General features: G+C 33.9%; 3 protein-coding genes and 1 non-coding gene across 8 annotated transcripts; 2 read left to right on the forward strand and 2 right to left on the reverse strand.

The window, feature by feature from the left end:
- Positions 1-417: 417 nt before the first annotated feature.
- LOC123892692 (heavy metal-associated isoprenylated plant protein 36-like) lies at positions 418-2,596 on the reverse strand. The gene is made up of 3 exons (XM_045942541.1): positions 2,321-2,596; positions 2,121-2,196; positions 418-1,774 (listed from the first exon to the last, which is right to left on the reverse strand). Exons 1-3 carry the CDS (start codon positions 2,387-2,389, stop codon positions 981-983), a joined length of 939 nt encoding a protein of 312 aa, XP_045798497.1. The 5' UTR covers positions 2,390-2,596; the 3' UTR covers positions 418-980.
- Positions 2,597-4,985: 2,389 nt separating this feature from the next.
- On the reverse strand, positions 4,986-12,055 carry LOC123892694 (dephospho-CoA kinase-like). 4 transcript variants are annotated; one of them, XM_045942543.1, is made up of 5 exons: positions 11,716-12,055; positions 8,349-8,390; positions 5,966-6,141; positions 5,720-5,865; positions 4,986-5,643 (listed from the first exon to the last, which is right to left on the reverse strand). In XM_045942543.1, the coding sequence occupies exons 3-5, from the start codon at positions 6,071-6,073 to the stop codon at positions 5,193-5,195; spliced, it is 705 nt and encodes a 234-aa protein (XP_045798499.1). In that variant the 5' UTR covers positions 6,074-6,141; positions 8,349-8,390; positions 11,716-12,055; the 3' UTR covers positions 4,986-5,192. The 4 variants fall into 4 exon arrangements, with proteins under 4 accessions (XP_045798499.1, XP_045798500.1, XP_045798503.1 ...); XM_045942544.1 differs by having other exon boundaries at positions 5,966-6,088; positions 11,716-12,039; XM_045942547.1 differs by lacking the exon at positions 8,349-8,390 and having other exon boundaries at positions 5,966-6,088; positions 11,716-12,039.
- Positions 12,056-13,466: 1,411 nt separating this feature from the next.
- TRNAG-CCC lies at positions 13,467-13,537 on the forward strand. The gene has a single exon. It is a non-coding gene; the product is annotated as a tRNA-Gly (tRNA).
- An 84-nt stretch (positions 13,538-13,621) lies between these two features.
- Positions 13,622-16,919, forward strand: LOC123889376 (pentatricopeptide repeat-containing protein At5g56310-like). Of its 2 annotated transcripts, XR_006802505.1 has the most exons (2): positions 13,622-15,276; positions 15,907-16,919. XR_006802505.1 is itself a non-coding variant. In XM_045938677.1 (1 exon), exon 1 carries the CDS (start codon positions 13,623-13,625, stop codon positions 15,021-15,023), a length of 1,401 nt encoding a protein of 466 aa, XP_045794633.1. In that variant the 5' UTR covers position 13,622; the 3' UTR covers positions 15,024-15,495. The 2 variants fall into 2 exon arrangements, 1 of the variants encoding a protein (XP_045794633.1); XM_045938677.1 differs by lacking the exon at positions 15,907-16,919 and having other exon boundaries at positions 13,622-15,495.
- Positions 16,920-17,066: the final 147 nt, after the last annotated feature.

The raw sequence follows: 17,066 nt of genomic DNA on the forward strand, positions 1-17,066 counted from the left end.
TAAGAGTGATTTTTCTGGTCCTACTAACAATGTACTATCAAGTTAAAGGGATTCGATCCTCTCCGCCTCCGGTGACAAGAGAGGTCCAGTGCAATCGTCACCATCCAAAATAAAAAATAAGTAAGATAATTTATCGAAGAGAATCCATTTCTAATTTAAAATCTAAAGTTTATGGCACATGTTAATATTCTCCTAAAATATACCGCTATCAGTTCACTTAGATATTGACCTAAGCTAGCAAAAAAGAGAAATACAAATGGCAACTGAAGTCTATCAATTTTTTCTTTTGCTTGTGCTATTATTCACTCTCTTTAGTAATTACTTAGCAGCTAAGATTAGTTAGCCAGCTATAACTCACTTGCATGCATGTGAATTAGAAAAAAAAGCATGGCATGTAAAAAAAAATTAAGTAAAAGATTAAGAAAAGAAAACTTTGTACATGAAAATATACTTTACACATAAGATAGAGAAGGAAAGATAGATTTTGGTCCTACAAATTGCAGAGCATTAGAATGCTGTATTGGTCCTTTTTTAGCAAACCCAAAAAAACTCTACTTTTTTACAAGTTATTAAAAAGAAGTAAAATTAAAGAGCTACCCAAAGGACAAAGCAATGAAGACCCACCATACCATCAAGCACCAAACACTCTGCTTTTCTTTAATTTTTGTCCTTGTGTCCACATTTTTTCGAGTCGAGATCTTCTGTAACATTCAGTGCAGCTATTGCAGAGTCATTATATCTGAATTTAAAAGATTCAATGACTCTGCAATTTATGCCACACAGAGATTGCAGAAGATCCAAACCTTTTTTTTTATCAACTACACTTACTAGTAATTTCTATTTTCTTCGCGCATAATACAAAATTCAACTCCACTTTCCCTCACTATTAGCACTAATTAACAACCAACAACACTAACAACTAATACACAACATCATCATCACCATCACCATCACCATCATCATTCACTTTGTAGTATGTGTCACATAATGGAGCAATATCCACCTTCATATTCTTCATGATCATTATGATAACCATAGTTATTGGTTGGATGAGATGGTGGAGGAGGTGGAGGGAGTCTAGCATAATTAGCATGCATAGGCATGACAGGAGCACCAACATAATAAGAAGAAGTGGTAGAAACAGGATATGATGTGTTATAACTTAAACCATATGGTGGTGGTGCTGGAGTGAGAGGAGGGTGTGAATAGTACATATGTGGTTGATATGGGTTATAAGTACCATGCTGCTGAAGTACTTGAGGTGGTGGTGGCATAATCATTTCCTTGGGAATTGCAACTGGTGCATCAATTGTTTCTGTACCAATAATCACTTTTTCTCCTCCTCCATTATTAGGAGTAACAGAGCCACTTTTGTTCTTCTTTTTCTTTTTTTTCTTCTTTTTAGCACCACCTTCACTTTTATTACTATCACCATTATTATTATTATTACCTTCTTTATGATCTTGATCTGAATCTTCTTCACCATCATCACCTCCATCATCATCTATACAACCTTGATGATCATGACTAATTTCACCAACTTGTTCAGTATTTTTTTGGCCTTCTTTCTCCTTATTAGTACTATTTTCAGTTTCATCTTTTGATTTTGAAGACTTTTTGTCTTTCTTATTATCTTTCTTCTCAGGAGGCTTTTCTGGCCAAAGTTCTACTGATTTCCCTGATCTTGAAAGCTTCTTGATGAGAGTCTCGGCGGCAACATTACCCGTAACGGTAACCTTGTGCGCCTGAGAATCAATTTCTGTTTTGTAAACCCCTGTATATCCGTGACAATCATAACTGTTAGATCATTAAAAATATTTGACTTTAATGAGATATATATATTAAAAGTCGTATACAAATAATAATTTGTAATTGGTTGATGATGTAAAAGTCTTTACACTAACAAGCATCAAAATTAATCTCAAATATGATTAGTATTATTACTATTTATGTAATCATAGAATTAATGAGTTAATTAAGAAAATTGTGTAAAGAATGTAACTAAATCACATGCATGATAAAATTTGAAGTGGAGATATATATTATCTAATAAAATACTATAAACCATCATCACATGTACTAAAAAAATTATATATAATGTATAGTATTTATATATGTACCTTCAATTCCTTGAAGAATTTTCTTGACTCTTTTTGTGCAGCCATCACAATGGATCAAGACTTTCAAAACCCATGTCTATAGAACGAAGATACATATACATAATCAGTACTAATTGAAATGAAGTTGAGCAGAACAAAAAATTAATTATAGATGCAAAGTGATTATAGTGAGTGATTAAAGTGTGTTTAATTATGATTACCTGATACTTGAGAGTTTCTTCTGATCCAGGAGGAACTTGTTGATCAGATGGTGGCTTGGCTGCAGCCATTTGAAATTAGGTTTGGTTGGTATGTAGCTTAGTGGAGTGGAAAATAAGGAACAAAGAAAGCTTGTCTAAATGGTGTGTTTGTTGGTTTTGCCACTGCTTTTAAAGGCTGTGATGGGAAGAACACATGTTTGTAGTACTATAATTAATTAATAATTAAATAAATTAAGAGGAGTAAAACCTCATGGTTTGGTACAGCAGCCTAGATTTGAGACTTTAGAGTAGAGTGTGTTCTTTTAGGTATCGGTTTTTTTTGTGTAGATAGACGAAATGATAAAGTTGTTATAAACTCATTCATAAGTCGAGGAGTTGAGGTTCAAATTTCGATCATAGTGTCTGGTTTAACAATTTCGACAATTTTTTGTCCGTTGAGCTAAGACTTTTGACGAATATATATCAATTTCTATGTTAAATCGGTCTATATAAAATTTTGTTATAACTTCAATTGATATTATGCTAGTAAAAGATAAGATTGATCTTTCGAATGAGTCGTTTTTAGGTAAAATATCTGAGTTAAAAAAATAAAATAAATAAATACAAAGAAAAGTGGTCGAGATCATCAAAGCACTCTTTTGGTGTTGGATTGGATGCCACATCCCATTTAACATATGTATATCCCACCCATTTGGATCAGTAAAGTGGTGTTGGATTGAGTTCTTGAAGTATGTTTTTCTTAAGGTTTAAGATTCGATTTCCTTTAATACTAATTTCAGTGAGTTAGTTTATACAGAGGAAAGAAACCCTGAATTTAAATAGTCTTCACAAATGATGGTGAGATTGATTCCCTCAAATTAATCGGTTCTAAGGCCGAATACCGAATTTTAAATAATATTGTATATCCCACAAAGCAAATCACCATTATGTTTGTGACATTTCAATCAGCAAAGTCACGTGATTCAATCACGTGACTCTAAAGAGAATATTCAGTAATTATTAAAATTGTAAAATAAAAGTACCTCCAAAAGAAGGGGCTTGCAATGCAAGTGCCCAAATCTTATACTAGTATATTATAGTCTGTATGTAGATGTAAATCAATACTTGAAATGATAACACCATGTGATTTTATCAACAAAAAATAAAATAAAGAAAACCCCATGTGGTTTTAAGAATAATAGAAAACATAATATATAAATTGAAGTTATATGGCATACAAATCTGTTTTCTTGTTTTTGTTGAACCGATTATTCAGATAAACTCTTTAATTTGTTTCTATGTTTTATTTTTTTTGAAAGGTTGTTCCTATGTTAAAATACAAATAATAACATTTAGACACTTTATAGTTATTCAACATCTTATTTTACCTATATGGCTCTATTTTTATCACATTATTACCTAAATTTCAATTTCAAATCCACACACTTATAAATAATATCTCTAACAGTGACCAATTGAACCATACTTATAAACACATATGTTTTAATGTCTTAAATAGTCAAATAGACCAAATATTGTGGGAATGAGGGAAAATATTGAATATAGCATAGGGTTTTGCATCAACTTTTTGTTGCATCATATTGATGAGACGATTTCGATCGAGGCTTTCATATATGACTTTTTTTTTTTGGTTTATAATGATCGGGGATCAAACTCAGACCTATAGCGTACTACTCAAACCCCTCACCACTAGACTAAACCTAGTGGCTTGGCTTTCATATATGACTTAACACAGCTTATTATTAACTAAACGTAAGAACATCTAGTATAGCTGCATAGTCCATACATATGCACCCACTAGCTATAAGTGCAAATCTCTTGATTTTAATTTTAGAGTTTGTATACACGCATGTAATAATCAAAATCTTCCAAATAATGAAGCTAGTCACCAAATTGTACGACTTCTTCATAGCTTGCTTTACAATTGGCTGCTGAGTGGTTGAAGTTTTAAAGTTCATTATTTATAGCCAATACAAGTTGCTTCAGATGTTAAATTCGTATGTGGTACAAAGTGTCTAACCATTATACATTTAGTCTTGTTGTAACCATTCAAGATTAGCTGCTCTTCACCTTTTTTCCACCATTTTTTTCTCGCATTATATGTTGTCCGTACCCGAATGATTATGCAGATGATCACGCGGTCAATAACAATGAGGGATTGCTTTGATTTTAAACCAGGATCAACAATACAATTTTAATTTTCAAACTAAAAAGGTTAACCCCGTAGCACAGTATATGTGGCTCATCAAGCCTTCAGCAGACTAAAACCAGAAGTTAAGACAAAGAATGAAAAATATAAAATGATATCCCCTATTTCATAAAGAAACTTTAATCACTAATAACAATATATCTTGCGCCTTGCGTATGCATGCATATCATAAACCTCATCTTTAGAAATAAAAAAATGAAAGCAAATTGTATAATACAAATACAATAGTGGTGCCTCAAAAAAATAATACAGTAATTAATAATAATAAAAACAATTGATTATGACTGAAGTGTAGGAGTTGCACTTCAAATCATCAATCATTAGAAATAGAATATTAGAAGTTAGGAGTCCATTGGCAAATAATGTTAGAACAAAAACATCCATATCAATACTGCACGATTTGATAATGGACACTAGGTTATCTTCCACTTAGTGCAAGCCAATGGTTTTGACAGGTTTTTGGACAAATGAACTGTGATTACCATTATCAATATTCCATATCTTGTCTTTTGGAGTAGCCAAACAGTAATGAAAATTCAAATATCATCTTGAAACTTGAGTTGTGGTATCTATTTGTTGGGGACTTAACATACAGTAAAACTTGTGATAAAAAAAAAAAAGGTTACAGTAAAACACTACACAAAACACATTATTGGCAAGTGGCTATGAATTGTTGTTGTTAAATGCCCTCATACATAGAACAACACCTGAGGTAAGTGAAGCAAGAATGATCGAGACTCCCTGCCTAGAACGCCAAAACTCATACCATGCCAAGGGTCCAGTCACACGAACCAAAACCTTTTGAAATTGTTCATTCAAGTCGTCTAGTGAACCGGTGTTGTCAATTACTATATCAGCTTTACTCTTTTTAGCATCCAGCGGCATCTGAGCATTAACCCTGTTACGACCATCCTCCTCACTGGACTTGTCTCTTGTCAAGAGTCTTTGAATCTGTGTTTCAGGATCAACCCACACAACAATAATGGGCTTCGTGAACTTGTCTATCTTGGCCTCAAATAACAAAGGGACATCGAGAACAATGACCTTGTAACCTTTCGACCACAACTTCACAACTTCCCAAAAGATCCCGGAAGATATATAAGGTGCTAACAATCTAAAACAATCATCATAACCAAAACTTCAAAAGTAAAAAAAATGAAATCAAATAGAGTTCTCACAACATAAATTACCGATTGAGAAATTGACGCTTATCGGGATCAGCAAAAACAATTTGACCCAGTCTAGTTCTATTAACTTCACTATTTTCAAGTAGAATTTCCTCCCCAAACGCAGCAACGACTTTTTTCCATCCACCACTCCCTTTCTTCAACGCCTCCTGGTAATTCAAATCCCAATAACCACCGAACTTGAGAGGGTTCTGCCCGCATTATAAGAAAAATCTAAAAAGTAAAAAACACAATGAAAAAGAAACGTACGCGAGCAACTACATCAGCATCAACAACGGGGATGTCATGAGACTTGAATAAATTGGAAACGGTGCTCTTGCCACTTGCTATTCCACCAGTCAGTCCAACGATCCTCATTCTTTCTATCAATCACTGCACCCTTGCAACTTGTCAGCTATTTAGTTCAGAGTTTTTTTTCACTTACCCTGGTGAGCAGTGACAGTAACAAAAACATTACATCTCAACATGTACACACATAAATAACTCAAATAAGTATACAAATTTAAGGATACTGCACAAAAATGTTTAATACTACAAACAACATCAGAGCAAGCACAATATACAACTGTAAAAACACAGATCAAATATGTGTGCCCAGGTACTATACCGCTACTATGCAGCAGTAGCCGACTAGCAGTAATTACTAAAATGATGAAATTAGACTACTCAAGTAACAAGTCAGGATATTAACAAGAATCAAACCAAAAATAACATGTTTTACTCCATCTTTTATTTATTTAACAATTGATCAATATTGTACCAGAAGTGACTCCAATAAACCTGAAAGTGGCATCCAAACTTTAAACTCTTGAATCCACTACCTTCAAAACCAAATACATTCTTTTGTTTCATAATATTGAATAAAAATTTTCAAACTGATTCTAAGGTAAATCACTATGTTGTTAATCTCGGATAGCGGCGTGTAGCGCCGACCCTAAAAAATGCTATTGCGGTATAGCGGGTAGCGCTATAGTGGTATAGCGGTCATGTACAAATTAAACATAAATTCCAACAACATACATAAAATAGAAAAATACCCAAAATTAAAAGGACTTTCTTACTTAATAATTATACTAAATATTGTCATTTACCATCAAAATCGGTTCTAAATAAAGACTAATAACATTCCATGATTTTACTTCTCCCGATATCCCCAACTGATGCTTCTTTGCTCTTGTTATTCCTCCATTGGAAGGGTGAAAACAAAAATCACAAATAATTGTTTTCTTGCTGCTGTCTTTATAAGAATTCCACTTGCAACCTATATCAAGGTTGTCACCAGTAGGCTTAATGAAGCCTCTGTTATCAGCAGTTCTAGAAGATGGTGCTATTGCGCTACCAAACCGCTCACTTATGATTTATTTTCAAAATAAGGATTTTCATCAATTTTTTTCCCTCCAAAACGCTAAAGCGGTCAAATAGCGCTACCAAACCGCTACGCCACCGCTACCAAAACGCTATTTTCCTGCAAATAGCGGCCGCTATTTCCGCTTCTCTAAATAGCGGAAAGCAGCCTTATAGCATAGCAGAGAGGTGGTAAAACGCTACGCTATAGCGCTATAGCCCGCTATTAACATCCTAGCAGGCAACAAATCATGCATTCATTATGGCAAATCTGTTGAGATATTAGTAATTATACCACAAGAACAATATAGGAAAATGGACCTCCATTGCAGTGTGTCATGATAAAAAATGACACAAGCTCAGGAAAGAAACAGGCATATCCTTTTCTTGACATGCATAAATCATCAATGCATGCATTTTGGTCTACTCAACGATGCACAATTGAATCAAAATTGTTTTACTAAATGCCTTCGGGAAATCAACTTGGGAAACAAAACCAAAAGTTCACAAATCAAAATAATTATCAGATTTAATCAACAAATCTTCCTCAGAATACCAAAATATGCTTTCCATTTACAAAAATCACAAGATTATCACCCAATTCATCTAAATAACCTGTTCACATAAGGCATGCACCTAACAGAACAGCAAATCAGTTAAGAAATTTATTTATGGCTCAACAGAACAAAAAATATTTGGATTTCCAGTGGATATATAGCCTCCATTAAGAGAAAGATAATTAAATTTAACAACAAACCATTAAAAAAAGATGAACTTTAAATTTCCATATTTACTCAAAACTAAGATCATAGAAAATTCTTCGCTTTGATCAACATGTTAGGTTCACACATAAGTGGAAGAAAAAAAAATCAGCACATCAAAATCAACCAGAAAAAACAAAACAAATGAAATTACGAATGTTCGATAACAATCATCACAGAAAAATATGAAAACAAGCGCGGATAAATAACATCACGAAAACAACATTACGATATAACTAAGATCAAAATCGGCACACCAAAATCAACCAGAAAAAACAAAACAGCAAAAGTAATTACGAGTGTTCGATAACAATCACCGCAAAATAAAATGAAAATAAGCATGGATAAATAAAATCACGAAATCAACATTACGGCATAATTAAGATCTAGACACAACGCACAACAAAATCATGAATGGTTCCAAAGATCTAGACGCGTTACACAAAAACAAAATCATATATTGTTCCAAAGATCTTGACGCATCACGAAAACAAAAATATATGAACTGGTAGATCAAGAGTTGTTACCTTCCCTCGAAGATGATGCTTGGTTCCGAAAACACTGAGTACCTGAAAAGGGGTCAAACGAAAAAATTAAAAAAGAGAAACTAGTAACGAGAAAACGATAAGAAAATATGTTTGATTTAAAGATCCATGGCATGAGAATTGAGCAGAGAAAGAGACAGACCTCTCAAAGACAATAATGCGAAATAAAATTGTGAATAGAACTTGCTTGCTCAGAACCTATTTATATTAGCATTTTGTTACATTTTTACTTTTTACTTGCCTGATGAATTTACCCTTCCCCAACTCCCCACAGTATTAATTATCATCATATCATCTAGTCCAAATTAATAAGGGTGTTTTAGTAAATAAAATTCATTTTATCATTAAAATTAACAAAACTAATCATCTTTTAAGAACTAACCACAACCCAAATAAGTCACTTTTTATGAGACGGAGGGCGTAATGTAACATGTTTATCCTTTTCATTATACTGTGAACAAAGTATACAATAATTATTCCTCTAAAATAACCACAATTTGTACAGATATAATGTATATCTCTCATCAGATACTGCTGTGTAATTCTTAATGAGTTAACTCACTTATCCAAACCAATATCCCATGACCTTGAATTATTCCTCTATCACTAAATAAATTGCAATTAACTAGGTGATGTTAGGAACTTCGCATTTCCTATTCTCATTTTGGGCATCATATTGATACAATTATATTTGTTAAACTTCAAATGGTCTAAGTTTGATGTGTCCAAAGACTACTAAACTGATAATAGATAAACGAGTAGATACTAGCACTCTCCTATAAGGGAGAGTATGGGAACCCTAATGCAGTAATACATTAGAGACGTGCAATTATGGTCAGTTTCTTGGTAGTCCTCATCAAGAAAAGAGACTAAAGTCTCACTGAAGAACTAAGGTGATTAGGTTGAGGAAAATCATAAATCACAGTCATACATTTTCAATTCAATTGCTGAAGTAATTTCGCAAAAGTCGGCAACACATTGCTATATATCCAGTACTTCATCTTAACCGTTAACTCTTAGTATTCTGGCATGATGCAGATACCAGGCTTTTTAGTGTTTATTCTAGGTTGACAACATCTAAAATTACGGTCTTCTATTCAACATGGTTCAGTTTCTACAGATGAGACTATCGACACACCCAGGATAAACATTTTATTCACCCTCTCTGCCTATACTGGGACACAAAAAGTTAAAAGCCCACCAATTATATTCCAGTTCATTCGTACCTAACAGAATATTCAAATTGCAATCAGGGGGAACAAGAAAAGAAGAAAAACAGAAAGGCATGTTCCAAATTTCGCAGCGTACCCATATCCACGGACTGCATTTACCGTAAATGCTTCACTCAGAGCTCTGTCTGCACTCTATACCTCTGAAAGCTGATGCAAGGTCTCTACACCAAGGTTGTTTGGAATCTTGGATGGCAAATTTACGGAAATTTTAAAGGGAAGGTGCATAGGGAATTAAATTGTATCTATTAATTTTACCAAATTACTAGCTTCTGTATTTATTTTGAGAATTAAATTTTTTGAATAATCAACTACACGTACTCAGTTACACACTAGTTACGACTGGAGAATGCGCAACTTGTCTAAGTTTCACAACTCAATTTCAGTGAAGGTGTTTAACAAAGGCCTAAGGCCACATAGACTTTTGTACAATGAAAATGCAGTCATAGGCACCACTAAGTCAAAAGTTAGTTAGTTGTTTACGATAATTTAAGGGTTAAATAGGATTTTTAAGTCCCTACAATATCACGACCTTTCAAGTTTAGTTTCTACATAAATTTTACTGTTTTTAATCTATATTTGAAAATTATCCCTACAAAAAATTAAGACTAAACTTCAAAGCTCGTGATTTTATGAACATATTGAACACATTTATAAAAGCAAATTTTGCAAGAATTTTGCTATAGTAGACACTAATTGGCCGCAATCTGACCGCTATTAGTGGTGCTACAGGCTACAGCCGCTACTCAAAATCACAATGCAATGATGTCCCCCGTAGTGCCTAGGGGCGGCTAGGTTAAGCTACATCCTATCATTATCATAGTAATTGCTAACCAACTAAGACAAAACCAATTACTATCATTAATCTATACAAGAAGCTTCAAGAAAAACTATTAATAATATTCAAAGTAAAATTGAAAAAGAAAAACCAATCACAACTCATAAATATAAACCAACTAATCAATCAAATAAAGGGAAATAATATGAACCTAGAGATTGAAATTCAAATTGGGTTTCAGAACCAGGTACGTTTTTACAGAAGAGTGTTGCTGAAAGACCCCCCAAAAAAAATAAAAAAAAAAATAAATCAATGGAAAATGATGAATTGAAACAAAATGTTAATAAAAATCTAAGCTTTTTCACCTTTAAAGCACAAATCAATAGAAAAGTTGCAGACTTTAGAAATCCAGGAAGCAAAATCACACAACTCAGTCAAAGCAATTTAATAATCAGCTCATTGTCAATATTTTTGAACAACAATTAAAAAGATATCCACTTATGTTTTGGTGTCTAATATGCTTATTGCCAGGAGGATCATTCCCGAAGATCTAGAATCAGCATTCAAAGTTATATGGAAGTGTCAGGCACCGACTAAAGTCACGGGGTTTGTGTGGATGGTTCTCCACGATAGAGCGCCGACTAGAGAGAATTTGGTTCGGCAACATGTTATTACAGAAGAAGGAGATCAAAACTGTGTTTTCTGTGGAGATTGAGTGGAATCGGGGACTCACCTGTTTCTATATTGCAGAGTAATTTTACAGGTCTGGGAACGTGTTTTTAATTGGTTAGGTATGCATTTCATGTTACCTCGCGATGTCAGGTCCCTTCTTAATTATGTTACGGCAACTCCGGGAAGTAAAAGTATGAGACAAGGTTTGGTAATGATTTGGCATGCAGTGATTTGGTCGGTGTGGCGTCATAGAAACAGGATTATTTTCGAAAATGTGGCGGTTGATAGTGGAGGATTGTTGGAAGACATTAAAATTGCTCTATGAATGGAATTCGGAACTGGTGATTTGTTTCAATAGGAGATAGTTTTGTTTTTTCCTATAGTGTCATGTTTTCGCTGCTGCTGTTTCTGTTTCTCTTTGCAGTTTTCAAAAAAATTAAAAAGATATCACAAAAATCCTAACATTGAAGACTATCACAAAATCCCCAATTGTGGACCTATCAAAAACCCTAACAATGATTTTGCACCACAAAGATATTACTCCTAATCATAATTCATAATAAATCAACCAATTTAATACAATTAAAATCATATAAAAAATTTCTCAATTCAAGGTTTAAAAAACATGGAGATTCAAAACAAAAAAGGAAAAGATAAATTGCTGCATTACCTGATGTTTTGTCCCTTCAATTCAATTGATGTTTTTTACAAGGAAGAAGAAGAAGAACCTCTTTCAACTAAGTCTCTGTTTGGTTCTGCGTTGAGAACCCATTAACGCGCGTCCATCCCTTTTAAACGTGATTTTCCAATATTGTAAGATGTTTGGCAGTTAGTTAAAAACGTGATTCTTCCGTTTAAAATCGATTCCAGTTGAAGCTGCTCCTTGTAGCTTTTGCGTTGGCTGAAATCACGTTTAGGGACGTCACATGATAGTTTCCTACTTTACCCTCTTCTTCCTTGCTGCGTTTTGTACTTATCCAAAGGTTAGGGAAGAGAATAAAAATTGGATAATTTCATTTTTTTTATCAAATAATTAGTATATTTGAGTAATACGACTCAATAGTAATAAAAAGTAAAACTTATTTGACAATATTTTATTTAATAAAGTCACATATATTCAACCCATTATGTATAATATTTTTTAATTTAATTAAAAATGGTGTACAAAAATAATGAAATCTAATATTTTTCAGAAAAGAAATAAAATCAAATACATATATTAATTTAATATCCATTTTAGTAATTATATATTTAAAATTAATTTTGATTCCAACTATCCAAACGACATAAACCGAAAAAAAAAAAAAAACATTTTTGAGACCGAGAATAATTTTCTTCATCTTTGCATCGGATTAATTTAGAGATACAATAGTCTTCTTCATCTTTATAAGGGGATCTAGAGAATTCTTTTTATATTTTTGATTAATGGTTATAGAGAATTCTTGTTTATTTTTTAAATTGATTTTAATTAATTAGATAAACTCAAAGTGGTTGTCAGGTTTAATCAAATTAAATATGTATAGAATTTCACTTGGTCTTCATATTTATCTTGATATTGTATATTATACCCTATTGGTAATTTTCAAGTTTAAAAGCAATTTTAATTTCAAATTACCAAACAACATTAAAGGTTGAGAATCACTTTTAGATAATGTATCCAAACATAAATCAATTTTAATCAACTCACTTTTAACTAAAATCAATTTTGTCAAACTCAATTCTACAGAACTCAATTTTAGCCACCGCTAAACTAAACACACACTAAACTGAATTGAGGTTTTCCTTACTACGTTTGCTACTGCCAACTAATACCGATTATCTATTTTCAACGTGAGAAAATGGAGATGTAGCGACAGTGTAAAATAATTTTACATAGTCAATCAATGACAATAATGATTTCGTCACTTCACTCCACTTTACCCCAATTTTTTCATCCGACATTGAAGATTGATGGTTTTCTATTAGATGACCGTGTAAAATTATTTTACAATGTCGGTGCATCTTTATTAAACTCTTTCAATAAAAAGAGTTTAATTGTTGTGCACCGTCGGTGTAATTTTTTTTTACACATACATTCAATGACGCGTTGCCACATCATTTAATGAATGTTACACATCATGTGTTTTTAATTACCATACATGATGTGTCAGTATATTATTGGACGCATGTGCAAAATAACTTTACACCGACGGTACATATAAATTAAATTCATTCAACAACTAATAATATGTTTTGAGTTTAATTGTTGTGCATTGTCGGCATAAATATTTTTTATACATACATTCAATGATGTGTCAGTATATTATATTATTGGATGCATGTGTAAAATAATTTTACCCTGAGGGTGTATATAAATTAAATTCAATATTGAACAAATATTATATTATATATATTTAATCATCTAAACTCAATAACAGCAAAGCGCATCTGGTGTAGTGGCATCATAGTACCCTCCCACGGTACTGACCAGGGTTCGATTCCCTGGATGCGCATTTTTTTCGGTTTACATTGCCACCATATTTTAGGTATTTTTTTCCTCGGTATTTAATTCTTAAGTTATAGAAGAAAGAGAAGAAGATGAATGACATGAGTTTTTTGGCAGATAGAGTAGTTACCTTACTCAAAGGTTTTTGCCGTTCACAAATTCAACTCAAACAAATTCAATCACAAATCATACTTCACAATCTTCAATCAAATACAACAATCGCACTACACTTAATCAATGCATCTCAATCTCACAATCTTCTCAATTCTCTTTTACCTCTCTTCACAATCCTCACTCCAAAACCCCATGTTTTCATCTTCAATACTCTCATCAGAGCTTTCTCCCATTCCCATATCCCTCACACCCCTCTCTTTCTATACACCCATATGCAAAAAAACTCAATCTTTCCAAACAACTTCACATTCCCTTTTCTTTTCAAGTCACTTTCCGACTCAAATAACTTCATTCAATCCCAATGTGTTTACACCCATGTCATTAAACTCGGTCATTTGAATGATCTTTATGTTAATAACTCTCTTCTTGATGTATACGCTTCGTGTGGTTATGTTTCACTTTGTCGACAACTGTTCGATGAAATGTCTCACAGAGATGTTGTGTCTTGGACTGTGCTGATTATGGGTTATCGTTTTTGTGGGAAGTATGATGATGCATTGCTTGTGTTTGAACAGATGCAGTATGCGGGTGTTGTTCCGAATCAGGTCACGATGGTTAATGCTTTGGCTGCTTGTGCTAGCTCTGGTGCTATTGAAATGGGGATTTGGATTGATGATATGATACGGAGGAATGGGTTGGAATTGGATGTGATTTTGGGGACGGTGTTGATTGATATGTATGTGAAGTGTGGGAGAGTGGAAGAGGGGTTGAGGGTTTTCGGTAATATGAAGGAAAGAAATGTGTTTACTTGGAATACTGTTATTAGAGGGCTTGCTTTGGCTAAGAGTGGTGATGAGGCTATTTTGTGGTTTAATAGGATGGAGCTGGATGGAGTTAGAGCTGATGAAGTGACTTTGGTTGCGGTACTTTCTGCGTGCAGTCATTCGGGTTTGGTGGATAAGGGTCGATTGATTTTTAATATGTTGGTTGATGGAAAGTATGGATTTTGTCCTAATGTCAAACACTATGCTTGTATGGTTGATATCTTGGCACGTGGTGGTCGATTACGAGAGGCTTTTGAGATCATGAGATGTATGCCTTTTGAGCCAACGAAAGCCATGTGGGGATCATTGTTGGCTTGTTCCAAATCTCAAGGTGACTTGGAGTTCAGTGAGTTTGCAGCTAGAAAACTGGTTGAATTGGAGCCAGGTAACGCTGCCTATTATGTCCAGTTGTCGAATCTGTATGCAGAGGCAGGAAAATGGGGCGATTTTGAGAGAGTTAGGGGAATGATGAAAGAGAGGGAACTGACTAAAGACTTGGGGTGTAGTTCCGTGGAGGTTGAACGCCAAAGATCTGCTAGTGAGCTCTTGGCATAGCACCCACTCTCCCAAGTTAGCTGTTACCTGACTTGACTTAATTCAACTCTGGTCATTGCGGGGAAAACATATGAGGCCTTCATGGTACATGATATAGAATTTAACAGCTGATCAGATGACTAAAAAAAACAGTTGAGATGATAATCGTCACACTGCAATACCTGAGGGATCCAAATTAACTAGCTACAAGCACTTTCTGCTGTGTGTTTTGATCAGATGACAACCATTGTGGCTTGACTTGTGGATCATTTAGGTTTCGATATTCTACATGTTTTCCCACTCAACCTTGCATATCTTTTGATGGAATTCATATTGCATACATTCTCTTCAGATTTTATTTATTTTTTTGATATATATTTTGAATGAGAAATTTGTAAATGGAAATATTTATATTTGATGAAACAAAGAGGAGCAAAAGTAATGAAATGGTCAAGTGCAGATCATGCTTTTCATTCGTCTCCATGTTTGAGAAGATGCATATGTAAGAGCTGGTGATTATGTACAATAAGTAGACACGACCCATAATTAAATTGTCATACAAAAAAAAAAAAAAAATTCACTAAACAACATTTATTGGACTTGGACTTCCTAGTATAATTTAGTAACAAAAAAGTATAAAATAGAATAAGATTGTTTTTGTCCATGTCTGAATCAACTTCGAAACTGAGTTGAAGTTAGCATTTGTCTGCTACCTAGTGTAGTTGATTGATATAGGTGTATAAAGTGACAATGCCTATTTTATAGCTTCTAATAGTTGCACAATATAAAAGTTACAGACCTGTTGACATCACAGGGAAACAATTGGGATGCTGGTAAAATTAATGCTATATTTCCCTCAAAGGCTGCTAAGAATATATTTGCGGTTCCTTTGTTTGATATTCAGGGACCTTATGTGTTGATTTGGAAAGGGGATATGAATGGATTATATAGTGTGAAGTCAGGTTACAATATGGTGATGAATATGAAGCAAGGGACAGATGATAACAATGGAGGTCGTGACTGGTTTTGTGTGTGGAATGCGCATGTTCCGCCGAAGGTTCGTAGTCTTATTTGGAGGATTGCTTGTAATTGTTTACCAACCCGTCTCCGTTTAAACGAGAGGCATGTCCCTTGTCCTATAAACTGTGAAATTTGTAATGATTCGGTGGAGAGTGATTGGCATCTTCTTTTTCAGTGTGATACGAGTATTCAGAGCTGGCAAACAGAAGGATTATGGCCTCAAATTCGGGACAGAGTGCAAAGAATGAATTCAGTAGCAGAAGTGGTGCTAGATATATGTTCGCGAGAAGTCGAGGCTGTGGCGAACCGATTTATGATAATTGTGTGGGGACTGTGGCATAACAGGAATGAATGGATATGGAATCAAAAGCAAATGAATCCGGACCAGATTAATCATTGGGCACAAGCACGGTGGGTTAAGCCAATTACCGGAGAATTAAAATGTAATGTTGATGCGGCTTTTCATCATTCAATCGACAAGACTAGCTATGGATGTTGTTTAAGAGATTCAAATGGTGATTTCATTCGAGCTTTGTCAGGTTGGTGCAATCCAGAGTTATCAGTATGTGAGGGGGTGGCACTAGGAATGTGGCAAGTCATGTCATGGGTTCAGAATTTGGGTTGGAGTAAAGTGATATTTGAAAGTGATTCCAAGACCTCTTAGTTGATGCAGTTAACTCCAAATCTGTAGGCGGTTCAGAATTTCATGTTTTAGTCTCTATATTAGAACTTTGCTTAGTTTAAATAATAACTTTGAGGTTAAGTTTATTAGCCGGCAAGCGAATATGGTTGTTGCCCATAGTTTAGCAAAAGTGGCTATTTCTAATGCTAGTTGGCAATCGTTTGATTTTATTCCTCTTTGTATTCATCGTTATTTAATTAATGATCTGAGTGGAGTTTGATTTGTTCAAAATAAAAAATAGTTACACAATATAAGTAATGAGGGAATTTCATGTGGAAAAGAACGGTAAATGTTGTATAACAGCTCCATAGTGGCAGCATGAATGGAATAAACAAATAGAACTTGAACTGAATCTGCAGGTG

The sequence above is a fragment of the Trifolium pratense genome, linkage group LG6 (genome assembly GCF_020283565.1).
Source record: "Trifolium pratense cultivar HEN17-A07 linkage group LG6, ARS_RC_1.1, whole genome shotgun sequence".
In the NCBI taxonomy this organism is placed as follows: Eukaryota; Viridiplantae; Streptophyta; class Magnoliopsida; order Fabales; family Fabaceae; genus Trifolium; species Trifolium pratense.